Source organism: Pseudorca crassidens, chromosome X (assembly GCF_039906515.1).
Source record: "Pseudorca crassidens isolate mPseCra1 chromosome X, mPseCra1.hap1, whole genome shotgun sequence".
Taxonomy (NCBI): domain Eukaryota; kingdom Metazoa; phylum Chordata; class Mammalia; order Artiodactyla; family Delphinidae; genus Pseudorca; species Pseudorca crassidens.
This window is the reverse complement of record NC_090317.1, coordinates 79,545,456-79,567,143: the sequence shown is the minus strand read 5'-3', so window position 1 is coordinate 79,567,143 and position 21,688 is coordinate 79,545,456. Positions and strand designations below refer to the sequence as shown.

At 38.3% G+C, this 21,688-nt stretch overlaps 1 protein-coding gene across 1 annotated transcript in view; it reads right to left on the bottom strand.

Moving 5' to 3' along the window:
- Nucleotides 1-12,163: 12,163 nt before the first annotated feature.
- Nucleotides 12,164-21,688, bottom strand: part of MTMR8 (myotubularin related protein 8) — a 248,058-nt gene continuing 238,533 nt past the window's right edge. Inside the window, exons 2-3 of the mRNA XM_067724401.1 lie at nucleotides 16,915-17,041; nucleotides 12,164-14,526 (exon numbers count right to left, since the gene is read on the bottom strand). Of these exons, the coding sequence (XP_067580502.1) occupies nucleotides 14,056-14,526; nucleotides 16,915-17,028 (585 nt within the window). The 5' untranslated portion in view covers nucleotides 17,029-17,041 and the 3' untranslated portion in view covers nucleotides 12,164-14,055. The remainder of the gene's footprint in view (nucleotides 14,527-16,914; nucleotides 17,042-21,688) is intronic.

The following is a 21,688-nucleotide window of genomic DNA, read 5'->3' as shown; positions in this document are numbered from 1 at the left end:
TTTTGGTTTTGTTGATTTTCTTTATTGAATTTCTGTCTTATTTGAATTTTTGATTTTCCTCAATGTCTGCTCTAATTTTAATTTTTTTTCTTCTCCTCTCTTTGGTTTAATTTGCTCATTTTCCCTAGTTTCCTAATGTGGAATCATTTGTTCTAGATCTTTCTTGTTTTCTATTCAATGCTATAAGTTTCTCTCAATGCATTACTTTCACTGCATCCCATGAATTTTGATAAGTTGTATTTTAATTTTCACTTAGTTAGAAACATTAAAAAATTTCTCTTGAGGCTTCTTCCTTGACCCATGTGTTATTTAGAAGTGTGTTGTTCAATCTCCTAGCATACTGGGCTTTTCCAGCTATATTTTGATTATCAGTTTCTACTGTAATTCTATTGTGGTCTGAGAATAAACTTTGTTTAATTTCTATTCTTTTATTTATTTTTCCAGCTTTATTGTGATATAATTGACATACAACATTATGTAAGTTAAAGTATACAATGTGATGATTTGATACACATATATATTGTAGAATATCTACCAAAATAAGGTTAGTTAAAACATCTTTTACCTCACATAATTATCATTTGTTGTTATGGTGAGAACATTAAAACTCTATTCTCATAGAAACTTTCAAGTATAGAATATAATATTGTTAACTGTATTTAACATGCTGTACCTTAAATCCCCTGAACTTATTCATCTTGTAATTGCAAGTTTGCACACTTTGACCAATGTCTCCCAATTTGCCCCATCCCTCAAACCCTGACAACCACCATTCTACTGTTTCTACGAGTTTGATGTTTTTAGATTTCACATTTAAATGAGATCATTCAGTATTTGTCTTTGTTTGTCTGAGTTATTTTATTTAGCATAATGCCCTCAACGTCCATCCATGTTGTCACAACTGGCAGGATTTCTTTCTTTGAAATGGCTGCATAATATTATATATCTGTATCTATATTTAAAATATTTTCTTTATCCATTTATCTTTCAGTGGACACTTAGGTTGTCTCCATGTCTTGGCTGTTGTGAATAATGCTGCTATGAACATGGCAGTGCAGATACATCTTTGAGACAATGATTAAATTTCCTTTGGATACACACTCAAAAGTGAAATTACTGGATCATATGGTAGTTCTACTTTTAATCTTTTGAGTAACCATACCATTTTTCATAGTGGCTCTACTAATTTACATTCCCACTAGCTGTGCACCAGGATTCCCTTTCTCCACATCTTTGCCAGCATTTTGCCATCTTGTCTTTTTGGTAATAGTCCTTTTGAAACATGTGAAATGATATCTCATTGTGGTTTTCATTTGTATTTCCCTGATGATTAGCGACATTGAACACATTTTCATGTACTTATTGCCATTTGTATATCTTCCTTAGAGTCATGTCTCTTCAAGTCCTTCACCCATTTTTTTTTTTTTTTTTTTTTTTGCGGTACGTGGTCCTCTCACTGTTGTGGCCTCTCCCATTGTGGAGCACAGGCTCCAGACGCGCAGGCTCAGTGGCCATGGCTCATGGGCCTAGCCGCTCCACGGCATGTGGGATCTTCCCGGACCGGGGCATGAACCCGTGTCCCCCGCATCGACAGGCAGACTCTAAACCACTGCGCTACCAGGGAAGCCCTGCCCATTTTTAATCAGGTTCATTTTGGGTTTTTTTTGTTGAGTTGTAGTGTTTCTTTATATATTTTAAGTACTAATCCCTTATCAGATATATGCTTTACAAATATTTTCTCTTATTCTATGTTTTACCTTTCCATTCTGTAAGTAATGTGTTTTGATAGACAAAAGTTTTTAAATTTGGTGAAATCCAATTTATATATCTTTCCTTTTGTTGTCTCTGCTTTTGATGACATGTACAAGAAATAACTGCTAAATCAAATATCATGAAATTTTTCCCCTATATTTTCCAATTCTATTCATTGGTAGTAGATATCATTTTACCAGTACCACCTGTTGAAAAGACCATCCTTTCTCTATTGAGTGATCTTAGCACTGTTATTGAGAATCACTTGATCATATATATGAGAGTTTACTTCTTGACACTCTACTCCATTAGTGCATTTGCCTATCTTTATGCAAGTACCACATTGTTTTGATAACTGTAGCTTTCTATAATTTATGAAATCAGGAAGTGTAAGGTCTCCAGCTTTGTTTTTCTTTTTCAAGATGTTTTTGTCTCTATGGGGATACTTAAAATTCCATATGAATTTTTGGATGGAATTTTCTCTTTCTGACAAAAAATGTCTCTGGATTTTGTCTCTGAATCTGGGGTAGTATTGACATTTAACAAAATTAATTCTTCCAATCCATGAATATGAATGTCTTTCCATTTGTGTCTTATTTCTTTCAGCATTCTTTTGTAGTTTCAGTGTACATTTCTTTTACCTCCTTTGTTAAATTTACTCCTAGGTATTTTATTATTATACATGCTTTTGTAAATGGAATTGATTTCTTAATTTCCTTTTCAAATCATTCATTGTTAGCATATAGAAATCCAACTGATTATTTGCATGTTGATTTTTGTATCCTGCAGTCTTGCTGGGTACATTTATAAGTTCTAACACTATATTGTAAATTTCATTTATTTTATATCTTTATGTCTTCAAACATAGACAACAGATTATTTTGCCTCTTCCTTTCCAATTTGGAGCCTATATATATATATATATATATATATATAATTTTTTTTTCTTGCCAATAGCTCTTCCTAAAACTTCCAGTACAATGCTGAGTAGAAATGGTGTAAGCAGGAACTATTGTCTTGTTTCTGACTTTAGAGAAAAAGTTTTCACCATTGAGTATGATGTTCACTTTGGATTTTTCATATATGACCTTTATTGTGTTGAGATAGTTTCCTTCTATTCCCAGTTTATTGAGGTTTTTTTTTAATCATAAAATAGTGTTGAATTTTTTTCAAATGTTTTTACTTCATGAATTGAAATGATCATGTGATTTTTCCCCTTTCATTTTATTAATGTAATAGGGAAGAACATATCTGACTCCATATTAGAGCCGTTCTTTTTACTTTAACCTTAATTTAAGCTTTGTACTCTGTTGCCTGTGCTTAGGCTGTCTCTGCACCTTTTGTAAGAGAATGTTGCCTATATCTTGAAATATACAAAATAGCCTGACCATGACCTGACCTGAACAGAGAATAGCATTTGTCTTGTTGGAGGTTTACAGGAACATTGTGACCTGACTGTGACTTGACCTACATGGACAGCTGCAAGAACAAAGGATCCGACACCAAGAAGTTTGCAACAACTAACTACACTCCTCCCTCACCTTGCCTTTAAAAGGGCTTTGCTGAAAGCCTTCCGGCGTTTGGGCTTTTTAAGGCATGAGCTATCCGACTTCTTGCATGGCCCTGCAATAAACCTTTCTCTGCTTCAAACTCTGATGTTTTGGTATTGTTTGGCCTCACTGTGCATTGGGCACACAGACTTGCATTTGGTAACGTTAATGTGACATATTATACTTATTGATTTTAGTATGTTGAACGATTTTTGTATTCCAGGAATGTATCCCACTTGGCTATAGTGTATGTGCTTTCAATGTGCTGTTGAATTGTTTGCTAGTATTTTGTTGAGGACATTTACTTCAATATTCAAAAAAGAATATTGGCCTGTACTTTTCTTATAGTGTCTTTGTCTGGCTTTTGTATCAGGGTAATGCTGGCCTCATAGAATAATGTAGTAGGTGTTCACTGCTCTTCAAGTTTTTCATAATCGTTTAAGAAGAATTGAATTAATTCCTCTTCAAGTGTTAGAATCCACCAGGATTGCCATTTTGTACTGGGTTTTCTTTGTTGGGAGGTTTTTGATTATTGATTCAATATCCTTAGTAGTTATGGGTCTATTCAAATTTTTCTTTCTTCATGATTCATTCTTGGTAGGTTGTGTGTTTCTAGGACCTTGTTTATTTCATCTAAGTTATCCAAGTTTTTGGTATCCTCTATTATAATCCATTTCTATAAAATTCTATAATTAGAATATAGAAATGTATGGAAAATTTATAAAATTAGTAGTAATCCTATTAAATTCTATATTTTAGATATAAAAATATATAGAAAATTCTATAAAATTGGTAGTAATTCTATAAAACCAGTAGTAATGTCCACTCTTACTGATAATGTGTCATTTCACTCTGGCTGTTCTCAATAGATTTTTTTCTCTCAATATGTTTTGCCTTTAGTTTTTAGAAGTTTAATTATGATGTGTCCTGGCATGGATTTCTTTGGGTTTATTCTGTTTGGGGTTTGCTCAGCTGAAATCTGTAAGTTTGCACTTTTCACCAAATTTGGGAAGTTTTCAGTCATTATTTCTTCACATACTCTTTCAGCCCCATTCTCTTTCTACTTTCCTACTCCAATTCCAAAGATACGAATGCTGGCTTAAAAAAAATGTTACACAGAGGCTTCCCTGGTGGCGCAGTGGTTGGGAATCCACCTGCCAATGCAGGGGACATGGGTTCAAGCCCTGGTCCAGGAGGATTCCACATGCCATGGAGCAGCTGGGCCTGTGCACCACAACTACTGAGCCTGCACACCACAATCACTGAGCCCACACACCACAGCTACTGAAGCCCACACGCTTGGAGCCCATGCTCCATGGCAGGAGAGGCCACCACAATGAGAAGCCCACACACCTCAACGAAGAGTAGGCCCCCCTCGCCACAGCTAGAGAAAGTCCACGTGCAGCAACAAAATCCCAACACAGCCAAAAATAAATAAAATAAGCAAACAAACAAAAAATGTTACACAGGTCCCTGAGGCTCTATTTATTTATTTGTTTATTTTAAAAGTCAATTTTCTATGTTTTTCAGATTGGGTAAATTCTATTAACCTGTCCTTAAGTTCACAGATTTTATCCTGTTATCTTTATTCTACTAGGATACCATCCAGTGAAGTGTTTTTCTTTCTTTTTTTTAATATGATGTGAGAGAGTGGCATTGATATGTACACTACCAAATGTAAAATAGATAGTGGGAAGCAGTTGCATAGTACAGGGAGATCAGCTCTGTGCTTTGTGACCACCTAGAGGGGTGGGATAGAGAAGGTGGAGGGATGCTCAAGAGGGAGGGATATGGGGATTTATGTATACATATAGCTGATTCACTTTGTTATACAGCAGAAACTAACACAACATTGTAAAGCAATTATACTCCAATAAAGATGTTAAACAAATTTATTGTATTTTTCTGTTGTATAATTTCTGTTTGGTTTTTTTAAAAAAAATAACTTCTATTTCTTTGCTGTGACTTTTTATTTTTCATTTGTTTTCAAATAATTTACTTGCCTTTTTATTAGTATTTTATGATGAGTTATAAAATCCTTTTCAGATAATATGATTCATCTCAGTGTTGATGTCAGCTGTTTGTCTTTTCTTATTCAAATTGTGATTTTCCTGGCTGGAAAATGACTTTCTATTGTATCCTGAACATTTTAGTTTTGTATGTTAGGAGACTCTGGGTCCTATTTAAATCTTTTTTAGTAGGCAGTCACCTTAATTTTAGCATGCGGATTCTGGCCTACTTCTGTCAGCTGTGGTTCCAATGGAAGTTTAGGTTTTAGAACGTTTGTGGTGCTATTTTTCTGCCTGATTTATCTGGTGTCACCAGGGCTCCCACTGGTTTCTGCTTGTGCTACCTCAGAGGGTGGAAGGGCTTTCACCAGGCCTGTTGCCCAGTGTCTCTCACTGGGGGATGGAAATCTCAGGTCTGCAAGAACAAAGAGGCTTCCCTGGCTGGTCATTTACTTTTACAGGGTCCTCCCTGCCTGTGGAAATAATGGAGAGAGCTTCCTGGGATGAGCACTTGTTGTGGCAGGTCATCTCTTTTTGTTGCCTCCTGGCTACTGCAGTGTCTCTGGGTGAGAAAGGGCAGAGATGAGAGTCCTTCATTTAGTTTATTATTATTAGTGGGGAATATGGTCTTGATCAATCCTCTTTGCTGATGCTGCCAGGCTCACCTCCTGTTAGAGGGAATCCTGTTCAATCTGGGGGAGAAATGATCCTCCCTGGGCTGCCTTCTGTTGTTAAGTTGGAGGTCAGGAAATACCCAAGAGAAGCCTAGAGAAATGAGGGAGACTTTCAAATGTGCTGTGACTCACATATACCCAAGTGACATTTTCCACTTAAAGAATTGACATTGTCAGTTCTCAATTATTTGGTTCCTTGCTTCTGTGTGATAGCTTCTATGTTTGATGGGAAACCTGAAACTTCTAGGTTCAGTTTGACGGGATTTACCAATTTATATATGAAAAGCACCTCCAAACTTATAAAGTGCTTTTGCAGCCACAACTTCCCTTGATTTCCACAATCACAGTGTGAGACCAGCAAGATTGAGATTATTCTTATTTTGCTAATAAGAAAACATAGTAAGTTGGGAGACTGAGACTCATCCAGAAGTGATTTCTCATTCAGAGCCTTCCATTGATACTTTTCCCCTTGTGAAACCAGACCTTTACTGGGTGACAGGAGGCTGTGGAAATAGTTGATTTAAGGGGACCCAGCTTGCCATGTCCTCGGCTGCAACTAACACAGTAGGTTACCATGGAACTATAGAGTGGATAAATTCCAAGTTCAAGCTTATGTTCCATATAAAGTACCCTGAGAATTTGGAAATCAAATTACCCTTAGAGAATCTGTTGGTAAAAAATCTTCCCAGGTAGATGAAATTACCCATCTGAACAGGTCACCTCAGGGGAGAGGGTATCATATCAGAAAGGAGGTTGATAAATTCCAATAGAGGGAAATGGGGTGTAATCCACAGAGGTAAGATTGAAATTTGATGTAGAAAGCTGTAGCCTGACCAAACAATAGGGAGTTGGTTGAATAGCTCATATAGTGAGATACAATGTGATCATTAAAAGTGAGATCAATTTATATATAGAGATAGAAAGGTGTTCAAAATATATAAGCAAGAAACATATAGGAGTGTATAGTATGATCTGATTTTTATTCTATATGCATGCATGTAGATTTACCTCTGCATAGAGGAATTATGAAGTCTTTTTTTGGTTCTCTATATTTTAAAAACATTCTATAATGAACAAATGTTTCTCAGTTAATTATAAAAGAGCCATAGCCTAATCCACTTGTTATGAACTGAATGTTTGTGCCCACCAAAATTCATATGTTGAAATTCTCCCTCCCCCAATATGATAATAGGAGATGGAACCTTTGGAGGTGATTTGGATTAGATGAGATGATGAAAATTGAACCCTCATGAATGGGATCAGTGACATTTTAAGAGTCATGAGAGAGCATGCTTCTCTGCTCTCCACCATGTGAGGATACAGTGAAAGATAGATGTCTAGAAAGCAGGCTTTCATCAGACACCAAATCTGCCAGGTCTTGGGCTTCCGAGCCTCCAGACCATGAGAAATAAATGTTTGTTTTTTATAAGCCACCCAGTGTTTGGTATTTTGTTATAGTAGGCTAAGTGGACTGACAGAAATTGTATTGTAACCTTATTGTATTGTAACTTGATTGTCTAAAGACAATGTGTCAAGAATAAGAAGGGTGTTGAATGTATTGAAGAAAAAGGAAGCCTAAGACTAAGAACTGGTTAGTTTAATTAGTAGCAACAGGGCTGAAATTAGAAGGAGCCTGACTAATGTATTTTGATTGATTTTTTAAAATTTGCCAGGCACTTAACCAGGTAGTACTTCACATGTTAGCTCAGTTAATCTGCATAACCACTCTGTGTGGAAGGTATGATTATTACCCCCACTTTCCAGATGAGGCCTCTGAGGCTCACAGAGGGGAAGTAACTTGCCCAAGGCCATACAGCTAATAAATGGCAAAGCCAGGACTAGAACCCAGATCTCCTTGTGTTCTACCTGCTGGAGGCCCTGAGCATGTAATTTCCAGAGAGGGAGGCTCTGCTTTGGGGCAAGGAGAGATCACTGGCCTCTTTTGTGGCCTGGAGGAAATAACCCCTGAGTTCATGAGGCTCCATGTGTGAATATTCTTGTTGGATGGGAGGTGGAGAAAAGAGAAGGGACCCTGGAGGGGTTGAAGAGCCAGATCCCTGGATAGATCTATCCCCCAATGTGAATTAACAAACGTGTTCAGTCAGTATGCTTTTGTGAGTTAAGTGGGTGTCAGTCTTTTCCTCCCATCTCATCAATGCTAGATAGACTCTGCACTCCACAGTGCTGTCAGAACCAGGCATTCTCTCTGATACCTGTTTTGTCTTATTTTAACATCAACATTTAACCTACCTGCAGATTCTGTCTTTATAAAGAGGTTCATCCATTAAGGCTAGGTTAGGGTACCTTTTTTTTAAGGTACGCCACCTTTCCTTTAATTTGTAGCTATTACACAGTAAACTCACACACATAAATGATTGAAGGTTTTAAATTCTAGACCAAAAAACTGTATCAACCAACATCTTCAAATCGGAACACAAGTGCAGAAGGGAGCCAGTGAGCCATTTAGCACTGGACTAAACAAATGACAGTGAACATTCTAACGGGGTCACACACCCATACCCCACTGGTATGACAGGTTCAAGATAACACACAACAGGAAGTTTAAAGTCAATCATATACACTGTTGTACCTTGGAAAGTTCAGACTTGATCTGCTGTGACAATCATTCTGTAAACCTGGGGCTAATGAAAAGTCAGGTTCTCAAAGAACCTACACAGCCTGGGTTCTGATTTATACATCAGTTGCATGACGTTCATGCAGGTATATGGCTAACAGTATCACACTACAGGTAACAATAGTCATATATTTGAATACTGCTTTTAAAGCTGCCTGATCAATACACCCCAGCAAAAAGGACAATTACTTCACCATCACTTTGGTTTATATCTCTGGCTTAACAAGTCCTAAAGTCCCCATGGCACTTAGCTGGACAATATCAAAGTTAGAGGTCTAGCACTAAAACAGTTTTTTATTCTTGAATAAATTCTCTTCATCTGAATGCCCAAATGACCTGTCCAACCAGATGCTACTGAAGTTGCAGTAAACACATACACATACACAAATACTCTTACTATGAGTTACATTCCAAAAAGACTGAATTTATTACCTGTTCCTAAGCCTGAGGCACTGTTAACTAGAATACAGGACATGTTATGTTTCAAAACTAGTATACATGCTCTGCATTTCTATTGGCATTCACAAAATACAGAAATAACCCTGGCTGCAAATGTGAGGTAGTGGCATGGAAATACTTTATATGAACTGGTGTGGCCAACTGCATGTGAGGTAGGATCAGAGACATGAGTCTTTTGACAGTGATCACCTAGTGACTTTGGTGTACATAGTCTCATGTGACTGGTGGAAGGGGGTCCAATGATGTTTCACCTACAAAGAGGCAAAGAAGGAACTCAGGACTCAACAGCCTTAGAGACATATATTAATAGGAGAGAATACCACCTACCATCCTTGACACTTTAAAAGAAAACCCAGGACCACATAACCTAGAAGAGAAAATTGTTGACATAGAAAGTACACAACTCAGAGCATTCTAAAGGAAAGAATTTCTACCAGTGTAAAAGACAGCCTTAAAAGAAAATATGTCAGCCATAATACTACCTGGAAAAGAGGACCTTTTTTGGACCTTATTGGAGCACATTCAATCTTAATTAATTGGTATGCTTGTCATCCTGGACTAGCATATACTCCTTCAGCTTAATTGGCCAGGTGTATTTCTATATTACCTTCTCTTTCCTCCTCCATTCCCCCCACCTTCTCCACAACTGGGATTCTACAAGGGCTAGTGTAGAGCTCTCTAAAGAGTCAGAGTACAAAGCCATGAAAGTGGTTGAAAAGCAACAAAGCTTTGGAAGAGAAAGAGGCTTTTAGGTCACCCCCAAAGCTTTAGAAAATGCCAGGGAAGAGGGCACCAGGCTTGACACAGAAGCTGTTGGTTTCACACAGGCCAACTTCTGAATATGTTTTTGTTTAGCCCCAGCAAGACACATGGGCCTAAATTAGCTTTCAAAGCGCACTTGCCTTTTGTGAAGACAAGTCACAAATCACAGAGCATGTAACACACTTTTACTTGCACTGACATCTAAAGGAGACATGGGCTGCTGTGACTGGTGATGAAACCAATACTTCCTATTTAAGGGGAAGGCACAGACTGTCAAGTCTCACAGCCGGGGAATCAGAGAAGACATGTTCTGTATGGCTTGAAAATCACTTTTTTTTTTTGCATTGGAAAAGCTTCTGTTACTGCCATCAAATGCTTCGAAAATGGAACTGCCTCTAAAAGGGAAACAAACTAAGAGTCCTTTACAACCCCAAATCTTTTCCCTTGTCCTTTTTTTGTTTGGCGTCATCTAATAGCTAAGCCATTTCTTCACATTATGTTTAAAAAATAACCGAATAGGAAAAAAATTTAAGGCTTAATCCATGTCTACTTTTTGTTTATAAATGTCTATATAAAAACTCTAGATTTGGCACTTAGAAGAAAGTAACCAGATTTGGTTACAATCACATCTGCCTGTATCATACATAGAATTCTGGGAGGGTGAGGCCTGAGGGTGGGGGAGAGATTTGGTACAACAGATATCATTAAATCATATACTTTGGAAACTGAGAGAGAAAGTGAGAATAATCTTCCTAGGAAGAAACCAATCTGAAGTATAGTATACCCCTTTTGAGACAAGTATTTTTTTTCTTACAGGAAATTTACTTTTCCCTACACAACTGTTTTTATAAAATGCCACTTTATAAAATGCTCTCAGAAAGATTTCCCAGTGGTACATCAAAGCTTAATAGCATCAAGAAAAGGTGTTATGTGTTTAATAAAATTCACTATGTAACAAAGATCGGACATAGTTATTAAACTTCTCTGTCTACTAAATTCAGGCCAAGCTTAAATATTTACAAATCTGGTTTGAAAGTAACTCATAAAAAGACTTGGATTCCTTCTGGTTGGAAGTGTTCAAGGAAAGATCTTGCATTCAGTGAAATGTGAAGTGTTTCTTAGACAAAATATGTCCATGCATGTTGACAGGCATGACAACTGGCTTGGTAGTAATTTAGCAGTTTCTAGGGTGACTTTCCAAATGATACCTGTGCCTAATATATGTACCATAAGCTTTACGTTCTTGCCCAGTTAGTGCCAAATAGAGTTTCATGCTTTCTTTCATACAGCAAACCCCATCCTTGAATTTCTTCTTTAAAAAGCTGTTACTTAGGTTTGTTATTTAGGATTGTTTTAGTTATTACCATGAGGAATCTGTTATTCTATAAACTAATACTTAATGAATTTTTAAGAAAGGTGTTCATGTAGAATCTGAGCATGGCCACACTCCCAGGCACAGAGCCTGCCTCATGCTTGGAAAAGATAAGGAGTGACCCCAGGCCCATGTAAGCTGTGTAGGAAACAGGCAGATGTCAGGCTCATGGATGAGACAGTGGCAGGTGGTTAAATGCCTTCCTATTTAAGTCAGGCAGTCACATGAGAATGGAATTTTCTGCTCAGGGAACTGGAAGGGTAGGGCAGTGGCGGAGGGCGTCACATTTCTTTCACAGCATAGGTGCTATATGAGGGTATGAAATGAAAGCCATTAATAGATGATATTTTCTAGTACACCCAGTAACTTTCCTTCAGGAGCCTCCCCTCTATTGCTAGGCTCCTGACTACAGATAGCTACTGGGTTTTTGCCAGTGCATAAATATTTGGATTCTACTGAACTTTTTTCCTCCTTCAGATTTACAAATCCAACTGTAAAACAGGGAGGTGTTATGTGTTGAGAGTAAATAGGGGATTTTTACAAGGTTTTCCTTAGTTCCATGTATGTCATATACAGGTAACATAGGACATGCTGGGGAATAAAAATAATAAAAGACCAAACAAATTGACTGGAATAGCAGTGTTGCTCTTCACCACTTCTCATTCTAGAACTATATTGAAAAGAACTTGTCACTAATGATTAATTTTGTTTTGGATCTAAGAAATAAGGTTTGGTACTATGTGCCACCCTTGTACAGGTCTGTAGAAATAAATCTGAGACCCTTAAGCTAACTTTTTATAGGATTTGCAAAGGTCATTTGCCTTTTTTATTTCTCTGAAAAGACCTTAACACACTATCAGAAATATCATACTAGTTAATAGACTATAAAATTCAGATTGAGATATGGGAGAAAGCCCTGGGTATAAAGCAAGATCCAGAATAAACTCATTTGTAGCAGATGATTGGTATTGTCATCCTCTTTGATAACTTCCTTCACAAAGCCAGGGTTTAGATGGAGCTTTCAGATCAAAATGACTTGTACAAATCCCAATTTTTTTCCAGAAGTAAGAAGTAAAATGACAACTGGCAACATCTGATGATTTATGTTATACAAGCCAAAGACCAAACAGTGGAAAGAGGGGATGAGAAGATACAATAGGAAATCACATTGATGTTTTAAAATTATAGGAACAAGGCAGCTATCAAGGAGAGATAAGTAGAAAAATGGCCCCTATTTACATATAAAGAAAGATAACCAAAATGACTTAGAGTTCTTCCTCTAAATAGGAATATTTTTTTATGTCCATAGTTTAGCTAGGGGTAAGAAATCAAGGAACTATCCTTGGTCTTCTCTGCTACTTCTAACACTTCGATTAAAAGATCCCTCTTTCTTATAGAGAAAAGTAACAAATGAGGTGATCCTTCAGAGATGTCTGTATTTACAAATGGATATGGTAGTAACAGAGGTGGCTTTTTCACTAAGACATCTAATTTTTTAGCTTAAACCAGACATATGGTATACAGAATAGACATCTTAGGTGAAGACATGGATGCTATTGGCAATGGGAGTTCTGAAAATGCTGACAATATGTACTGAACGACCCAAACTACCCAAGACTCACCTTACCCCAGCATGTGGAAGTGGATAAACTATGACTGGATATCCAATAGGAAAGTGTACAGCGTGCATCAACCCCAAATGGGGGAAAGTTTGGTGTTTAAACAACACATCCCCTTCTCCCTGGAGTATTTGGGCATGCTTTAAGAATAGACTTTTTTCAAAAGTCTACATTAGCACAAGGTGTTAAGACTACCAGATTTTAAAAGTAGTGCCAATTATGTCTAAAAATCCACAAACTTGATGTGATGTCTAGGGAAGTAAAACCACTGGACTTCATAAAAAGACCTAAGAAGAGGGACTTCCCTGGCAGTCCAGTGGTTAAGATTCCATGCTTCCACTACAGGGGGAACGGGTTTGAAACCTGGTCAGGGAACTAAGATCCCACATGCCACGCGGTATGGCCAAAAAAAAAAAAAAAAAAAAAAAACGACCTAAGAACAGTCCTGTTTTAGGAAAACTTAGATGAGCACATATGCCATGTGCAAGCCAGGGTTTAAAGCACTGAGATTTTCAGTTGTCTCCTGAACTGATGTTGAGAATGCTATTGATCAATATTATTAATTCAGACCTCACTATTTTGGAATTGATCATTTTAGAATGTAGTGGATTTAAGTTTATCAATGGGCTATCTATGAAAAAGGGATTTGGCTGAGACCTAACCAGGGTGTGAGTTGGGGAAAACAAGTGTTGTAACTTAAGAAAACTATTTTCTTATATGTTCTAAACCACCAAGCACACATGGATCTTTTTTTTTTTTTTTTTTTTTTGCGGTACACGGGCCTCTCACTGCTGTGGCCTCTCCCATTGCGGAGCACAGGCTCCGGACGCGCAGGCTCAGCGGCCATGGCTCACGGGCCCAGCCGCTCCGCGGCACGTGGGATCCTCCTGGACCGGGGCACGAACCCGTGTCCCCTGCATCGGCAGGCGGACTCTCAACCACTGCGCCACCAGGGAAGCCCGAAAAGCAATATTTTTAAAGCTAAATCCCATTCTAGAATAATAACATATTCTTTCTCTTGTCTATATTCTGGCCTGCTTGACATGCATATACTGGTTGCTTAACTAGTAAAGGCCCTAAATCCCCTTCCAGACTCTTAACTGGGAGGAGGGGTGCCCTGGCCCTGCCCATTTAATCCAATCAGAAAAGCAGCACAGCCTTTTTTGAGACAAGGATCATTGTGGGTGTTGCAGTTGCACCTAATATGGAAGCAGATGAATAGCTCACTGTTGCTTAGAGAAACCTGCCTCCTTGGTGATGGCCTTAGAGAGTCCTGTGTCTTCAGAGATGCCTGTGGTCCCAGAGAAGCTCATGGCCCCAGAGACGCTGATGTCTTCATAGAAGCCCATAGCCTCAGAGGTTCCCGTGTTGCCAGAGATGCCTGAGACCCCAGAGATGCCTGTGTCTCCAGAGAAGCCGACATCCCCAGAAATGTTTATGGCCCTAAGGCTGCCCATGGTCCCATAATAGTCAGGGTGGAGGTCTGCACACTGGATTTTTACTTGATCCATCTGAACTCGAAGGCCTCCTTCCCTAGAAAGAGTGCCACTCTCCATCAAGGTATTCAGGTCTCCATCAATACCCATAAAGCTGAGAGGATTGGTTAAAGGAGTTCCCAGGTGTTGAGATGATAAATGCCCTAATTGAGAGCAGGTACAGAATTCTTCTTGTGGCTCATCATGGTCTTTCACTTTCTGTCATGGGAACAAGGAATGGTTGAAAAGAATTAGAAACTGGAGTAAAACTAGGCAAATATCACATTGACCTATACGGATCCTGCCTGCTGTCACTTATATGGTAGCAAATGACCTTTTGCCCCCTCCTCATCCTCAAACATCTTTTATTCATCACTTGACATAGTGCTTTAAAAGCCCTACTACTAAAGACCCTCAAGGGTCTTGTATATATAAAAGTTCCCTTTTCTGATAAATGCAATTTTATTACTGGGAGCAGGGAGGGCAAGGGAAAGGATCACTAACATTTATTGAATACCTCCATGTGCCAGGCACTTTACATATAGTGTTTCCTTTCATACTTAAGAATCTTATTAGTTAGGAATTAGCTGTATTTTACAGATGAGGAAACTGAGGCTCAGAGAATTTAAGTCACCCCAAATTCACACATTTAGGAAGTGGTAGAGCTGGGATCTGATCCTGCCTCTCCTTAATGCCAAAGTCTATGATCTGTCTACTACTTCATGCTATCTCCAATGGATATTTTCACCTTCAGGGATAAAACAATGACTCACTGATGCTTTACAACAGTGATTCTTAACTTTTTGTGGGTCATAGACACCTTTGAAAATCTGAAGAAAATGATGGACCTTCTCAGAAAACTGCATGAATTCACATATGAGTGGATGAGATGGCACACAGTTTTTAGGTATAATTTCAGGGGTTTCACAGATCCCCTGAAGGGCATCTGTGGACATCTATGGGTTCATGGACTCCAGTTAAGAGCTCCTGCCTTAGGGTATAAGCATACCACTCTCATTTTCCTGGAAATCACAAAATCACACACACACACACACACACACACACACACACACACACACACACAGTGATAACCCTTGGAGAGAGAAACTGAATGGGTAGGTGGCTGGGAGAGTTTTTTCAACATTCCATTTTGTACATTTTTCTATTCTGCATATTCTAACTTTATACTTGTACTGCCTTTTTTTTTTTGAATGTCAACAGGGTTATCTGTTGGGCTGCTTTTGTTTATCTTCTCTGTATTAAAAAAGGAATGTTAATAATAGTTATTATTTTATTATTTTTTTGCGGTACGCGGGCCTCTCACTGTTGTGGCCTCTCCCGTTGCGGAGCACAGGCTCCAGACGCACAGGCTCAGTGGCCATGGCTCACGGGCCCAGCTGCTCCGCGGCATGTGGGATCTTCCCGGACCAGGGCACAAACCCGTGTCCCCTGCATCAGCAGGCGGACTCTCAACCACTGCGCCACCAGGGAAGCCCAATAGTTATTACTTTAAAAGGAAGCCTTACTTACTTTTGAACTTTAGAATCAGAAAGTGATCTGATTCTATCTAGAATGAATCTGATTCTCTTAGGAATTAGGCAGGAATAAGTGAAAGGGCTGGGTTTAGAATAGGACACCTGCTCGGGAGACCTTGTGGAGAAGGTTGCTAATAGGTAAAAAAGGAGGCAGGAGACATTAGGAAAAAGGTTTCCTACTTCTCAGTTCTGCCTAGGGCTTGACCTTCCTGGGGCTGCTTGTTTCCTTTGTTTCCTATGATTTTAAGTTATGCTTCAGTTTTTTCCTTCCTCTTCCCCTTCTTCTTTTTTTTTTTTTTTAATGGAAACAAGTAATTAACTGACTGTTACCTGCCAAGAGGACATTCAAAAGTTTAGGATCTGATGTAATCACAATACATTTATTTTCACAATAAAAGGATATTTGTTTACTTACAGTGAGCAGAAAAGCTATGCCTTATCTGGTCAAAAGGAGTTTCACACCCAGTACCTAAACAGCACACCCTTTCCAAGAATTCTTTTCTAAAAAATATCCCTCCCCTCTACTTCAAACACACCCCTAGGAACCTCTGGATTCCAGAAGCAGCTCAGCATTTTCCATTTATTGAAAGGAAATCCCTGTTGACTTGTTTAACCTCTAATTAAAAACAAGTGTGTGACTTTAGTTTTGCTGGTACAACGAGCAGAGTTTATAATCTACATGGGAAGGAAATCAGATTTTTTATAAGGTTTTCCTAATTGGAAATATAACAATTTCATTGTTCTCATTAGTACACCCAAGAAGTTATACTTATTGATGGATAACAAATACTTGTATTACTTCCCTGTCATTCCCTCTTGTTCCTCCTAATAATTCCATCCAGATCCAAAAAGGGAACCAATCCACTTGTTTAACTGAGTGTTATATTTGCCACTTAATATGGAACGTAAAAAAAGAGTTGTGCCTTAGAGCTTTATAGACACAGGATGCTTGGAATGCAGAGAGTATAACAAGCCAGCCAGGCAGCTTCTCACAAGTACCAATTCAACTCTCAGTGGATTGGGCCTACTCAGAAGGGGCAAGAGGTTCTCATTTTGAGATTTAACTCTTCACCTTTTCTAGTTTGTGCACATCTGCTTCCAGCATTGATCTCTGCTTCTTAATTTCCAAGAGGCTCTCTAGCATACTCTGCTTGGGCTGCAGCCCTTTGTCAAAGTAGTTATACATCCCACACCAGAACCTTGAATAAACAAAAAGAAAAAAAGTGGGTTAGCTTAGCTGGAGAAATAGATTATTTATGTTTTCCTCATGTCAAGAAAATATTAGCCTGGTAGGTAGGCAGATCTCAAAAGTAAGGTAACTTTGATGACATTAAAAAGACTGGACATGCTCATAATTTAAGAGTAAAGTTCCTAGCAGAAAGATCTCTGCTGAAGACAGGCTTCCTAAAGTCGTACTGAGCTCACAGCCATCTCTAAACTCACCCCTTGACATGGCCCTGCCCCCATAGGGACAAGACACAACTTCACCCAACAGTGGGCAGGCACAAGCCCCAGGACCAACCTTAACCACCAGGGGGCAGACACCAGAAGCAAAAGGAGCTACGATACTGCAGGCTGCAGAAAGGAGACCACAAACACAGAAAATTAGACAAAATGAGATGGCAGAGAAATATGATCCAGAAGAAGGCACCAGATAAAAATCCAGAACAGCTAAGTGAAATGGAGATAGGCAATCTCCCTAAAAATATAATTCAGAGTAATGATAATAAAGATCTCAGAAAAAGAATGGAGGTACAGACAAAGAAGATATAAGAAATGTTTAACAAAGAGCTAGAAGATTCAAAGAACAACTAACAGATGAACAATACAATAATTGAAATGAAAAATACACTAGAAGGAAATCTATAGCAGAATAAATGAGGCAGAAGAATGAATAAGCGAGCTGGAAGACAAAGTGGTGGAAATCACTGCCACAGAACAAAGAATGAAAAGAAATGAGGACAGTCTCAGAGACCTTTGGGAAAACAGTAAATGCACCAATATTTGCATTATAGGGGTCCCAGAAGGAGAAGAGAGAGAGAAAGGGTCTGAGAAAATATTTGAAGATATAATAGCTGAAAACTTCCCTAACATGAGAAAGGAAATGCTCATTCAAGTCCAGGAAGTGCAGAGTCCCATACAAGATAAACCCAAGGAGGAACACAGCAAGATACATATTAATCAAACTGACAAAAATTAAAGACAAAGAGAAAACATTAAAAGTAACAAGGGAAAAGCAACAAATAACATACAAGGGAATCAAAATAAGGTTATCAGCTGATTTTTCAGCAGAAACTATGCAGGCCAGAATCCAGTGGCATGATATATTTAAAGTGATAAAAGGGAAGAACCTACAACAAAGAATACTCTGCCCAGCAATGCTCTTATTCAGACTTGACAGAGAAATCAAAAACTTTACAGACAAACAAAAGTTAAGAGAATTCAGCACCACCAAAAAAGCTTTACAACAAATGCTAAAGGAACTTCTGTAGGAGGAAATGAAAAGGCCACAACTAGAAACAATAAAATTACAAACGGGAAGGCTCACCAGTAAAGGCAAACAAGAATTTGGTAAAGCTGCAGGATACAAAATTAATACACAGAAATCTCTTGCATTCCTTTACACTAACAATGAAAGGTCAGAAAGAGAAATTAAGGAAACAATCCCATTTACCATTACATCAAAAATAATAAAATACCTACAATAAACCTTCTTAAGGAGGGAAAAGGCCTATACTTTGAAAACTATAAGACACTGATGAAAGAAATTGAAGATGATGCAGACAGATGAACACATATACCATGTTCTTGGACTGGAAGAATCAAAATTTTGAAAATGACTATACTACCCAAGGCAATCTATAGATTCAATGCAATCCCTACCAAATTACCAATGGCATTTTTCACAGAACTAGAATAAAACATTTTAAATTTGTATGGAAACACAAAAGACCCCAAGTTACAAAATCAATCTTGAGAAAGAAAAAGGGAGCTGGAGGAATCATGCTCCCTGACTTCAGACTATACTTCAAAGCTACAGTCATCAAAACAGTATGGTACTGGCACAGAAACAGAAATATAGATCAATGGAACAGATAGAAAGCCCAGAAATAAACTCATGCTCCTATGGTCAATTAATCTATGACAAATGAGGCAAGAATATACAATGGAGAAAAGACAGTCTCTTCAATAAGTGGTGCTGGGAAAACTGGACAGCTACATGTAAAAAATGAAATTAGAACATTCTCTAACACCATACACAAAAATAAACTCAAAATGGATCAAAGACCTAAATGTAAGGCCAGACATTATAAAAGTCTTAGAGCAAAACAAGCAGAACATGCTCTGACATGAGATTAGCTCAAGTTGGTGGAGTATAAGGATGTAAGCTCACACTTTTTTATGAGAACACCAAAATCACAACTAACTGCTAAACAAACATTGACAAAAAAATTCTAGAACTGACCGAAATGATACCCTATATCCAAAGACAAAGAAGAAACCACAATGAGATGGTATGATGGGCACAACTGTGATAAAATCAAATCCCATTCCCACCAGGTGGGTGACTCACAAACTGGAAAACAATGAAACCACAGAAGTTCTCCCACAGGAGTGAAATTTCTGAGCCTCACATCAGGCTTCCCAGCCTGGTGGTCAAGCACTGGGAGGAGGAGCCCCCAGATGATCTGGCTTTGAAAGCCAGCAGGGTTTGATCTCAGGAATTCCACAGGACTGGGGGAAACATAAACTCCACTCTTGGAGGGTGCACACATGGTCTCGTGTGCACCAGGACAGAGGGGAAAAAAGCAATGACCCCATAAAGACTGGGCCAGACCTACCTGCTAGTATGGGAGCATCTCCTGCAGAGGCAGGGGGCAACTGTGGCTCACTGTGGAGACAAAGACATTGGCAGCAGCAGTTCTGGGGAGTACTCACTGGTATGAGCCCTCCTGGAGGCTGACGTTAGTCCTATCCAACAGCCTGTAGGCTCCAGTGCTGAGATACCTCAGGCCAAACAACCAACAGGACGGGAACACATCCCCACCCATCAGCAGACAAGCCTCTTAAAGTTTTCCGGAGCATGGTCCTGCCACCAGAGGGACAAGACCCAGCTCCACCCACCACTGGGCAGGAACCAGTCCCTCCTATTAGGAAATCACAGCAATCTCTTTTTTGATCCACCTCCTAGAGTAATGAAAAAGAAACAAAAATAACAAATGGGACCTAATTAAACTTAAAAACTTTTGCAAAGCAAAGGAAACCATAAACAAAACAAAAAGACAATGCACAGGTTGGGAGAAAATATTTGCAAACAACGTGACCGACAAGGAGTTAATCTCCAAAATATACAAACAGCTCATGCAGCTCTATGTCACAAAAACAAAACAACACAATAAAAAAAATGGGCATAATATCAAAATAGACATTGCTCCAAAGAAGTCATACAGATGGCCCAAAAGCACATGAAAAAATGCTCAACATCACTAATTATGAGAGAAATGCAAATCAAAATTACAATGAGGTATCACCTCACACTGGTCAGAATGGCCATCATCAAAAAATCTACAAACAAATGCTGGAGAGGGTGAGGAGAAAAGGGAACGGTCCTACACTGTTGGTGGAATGTAAATTAGTACAACCAATATGGAGAACAGTATGGAGGTTCCTTAAAAAATTAATATAGAAGTACCATATGATCCAGCAATCCCACTCCTGGGCATATATCCAGAGAAAACCATAATTCAGAAAGATACATGCACCCCAATTGTAATTGCAGTGCTATTTACAATAGCCAAGTCATGGAAGCAACCTAAATGTCCATTGATAGAGTAATGGATAAAGAAGATGTGGTACATATATACAATGGAATATTACTCAACTTTAAAAAAGAACAAAATAGTGCCATTTGCAACAACATGGATGGACCTAGAGATTATCTTATTAAGTGAAGTAAGTCACACAGAGAAAGACAAATAACATATGATATCACTCATATGTGGAATCTAATTTTAAAAATGATACAAATGAACTTATTTACAAAACAGTTTCACAGATTTCAAAAACAAACCGATGGTTACCAAAGGGGATACATGGGGATGGGGAGGGATAAATTAGGATCCTAGGCTTATCATACACACACAACTATATATAAAATAGATAACCAACAATGACCTATTGTACAGCATAGGGAACTCTACTTAATATTCTATAATAACCTATATGGGAAATGAATCTGCAAAAGAATGAATATATGTATATGTATAACTGAATCACTATGCTGTACACCTGAAACTAATACAAAATTGTAAATCACCTATATTCCAATAAAACAAACAAAAAAACAAAGAACCTGAATCATTTTTTCAAATAAGAGATACAAATGGACAATAAGCACATGAAACTATCGTCACTACTCATTGGGGAAATGCAAACTAAAACCATAACATATCATCTCATACCCAATAGAATGGCTACTATTTGAAAAAAACAGAAACAAGTGTTGGCAAGAAGGTGGAGAAATTGGAACTCTTGTGCACCACTGTTGGACTGTAAAGTGCTACAGCTTCTATGGAAAACGCTATGGTCATTCCTCAAAACAATTTAAAATAGATTAACCATATGATCCATTAATTCCACTTCTCAGTATATATCCAAAAGAATTTGAAAATAGGGTCTCAAAAATACTTTTACACCAACATTCATGGCAGCATTATTTACAAGAACCAAAAGGTGGAAGTTATCCAAGTGTCTATAAATAGATGAATGGATAAACAAAATGTGATATGCAATCAATGAAATATTACTCAGCCTTAAAAGAGAATGAAACTTCTGACAGAAGGTTC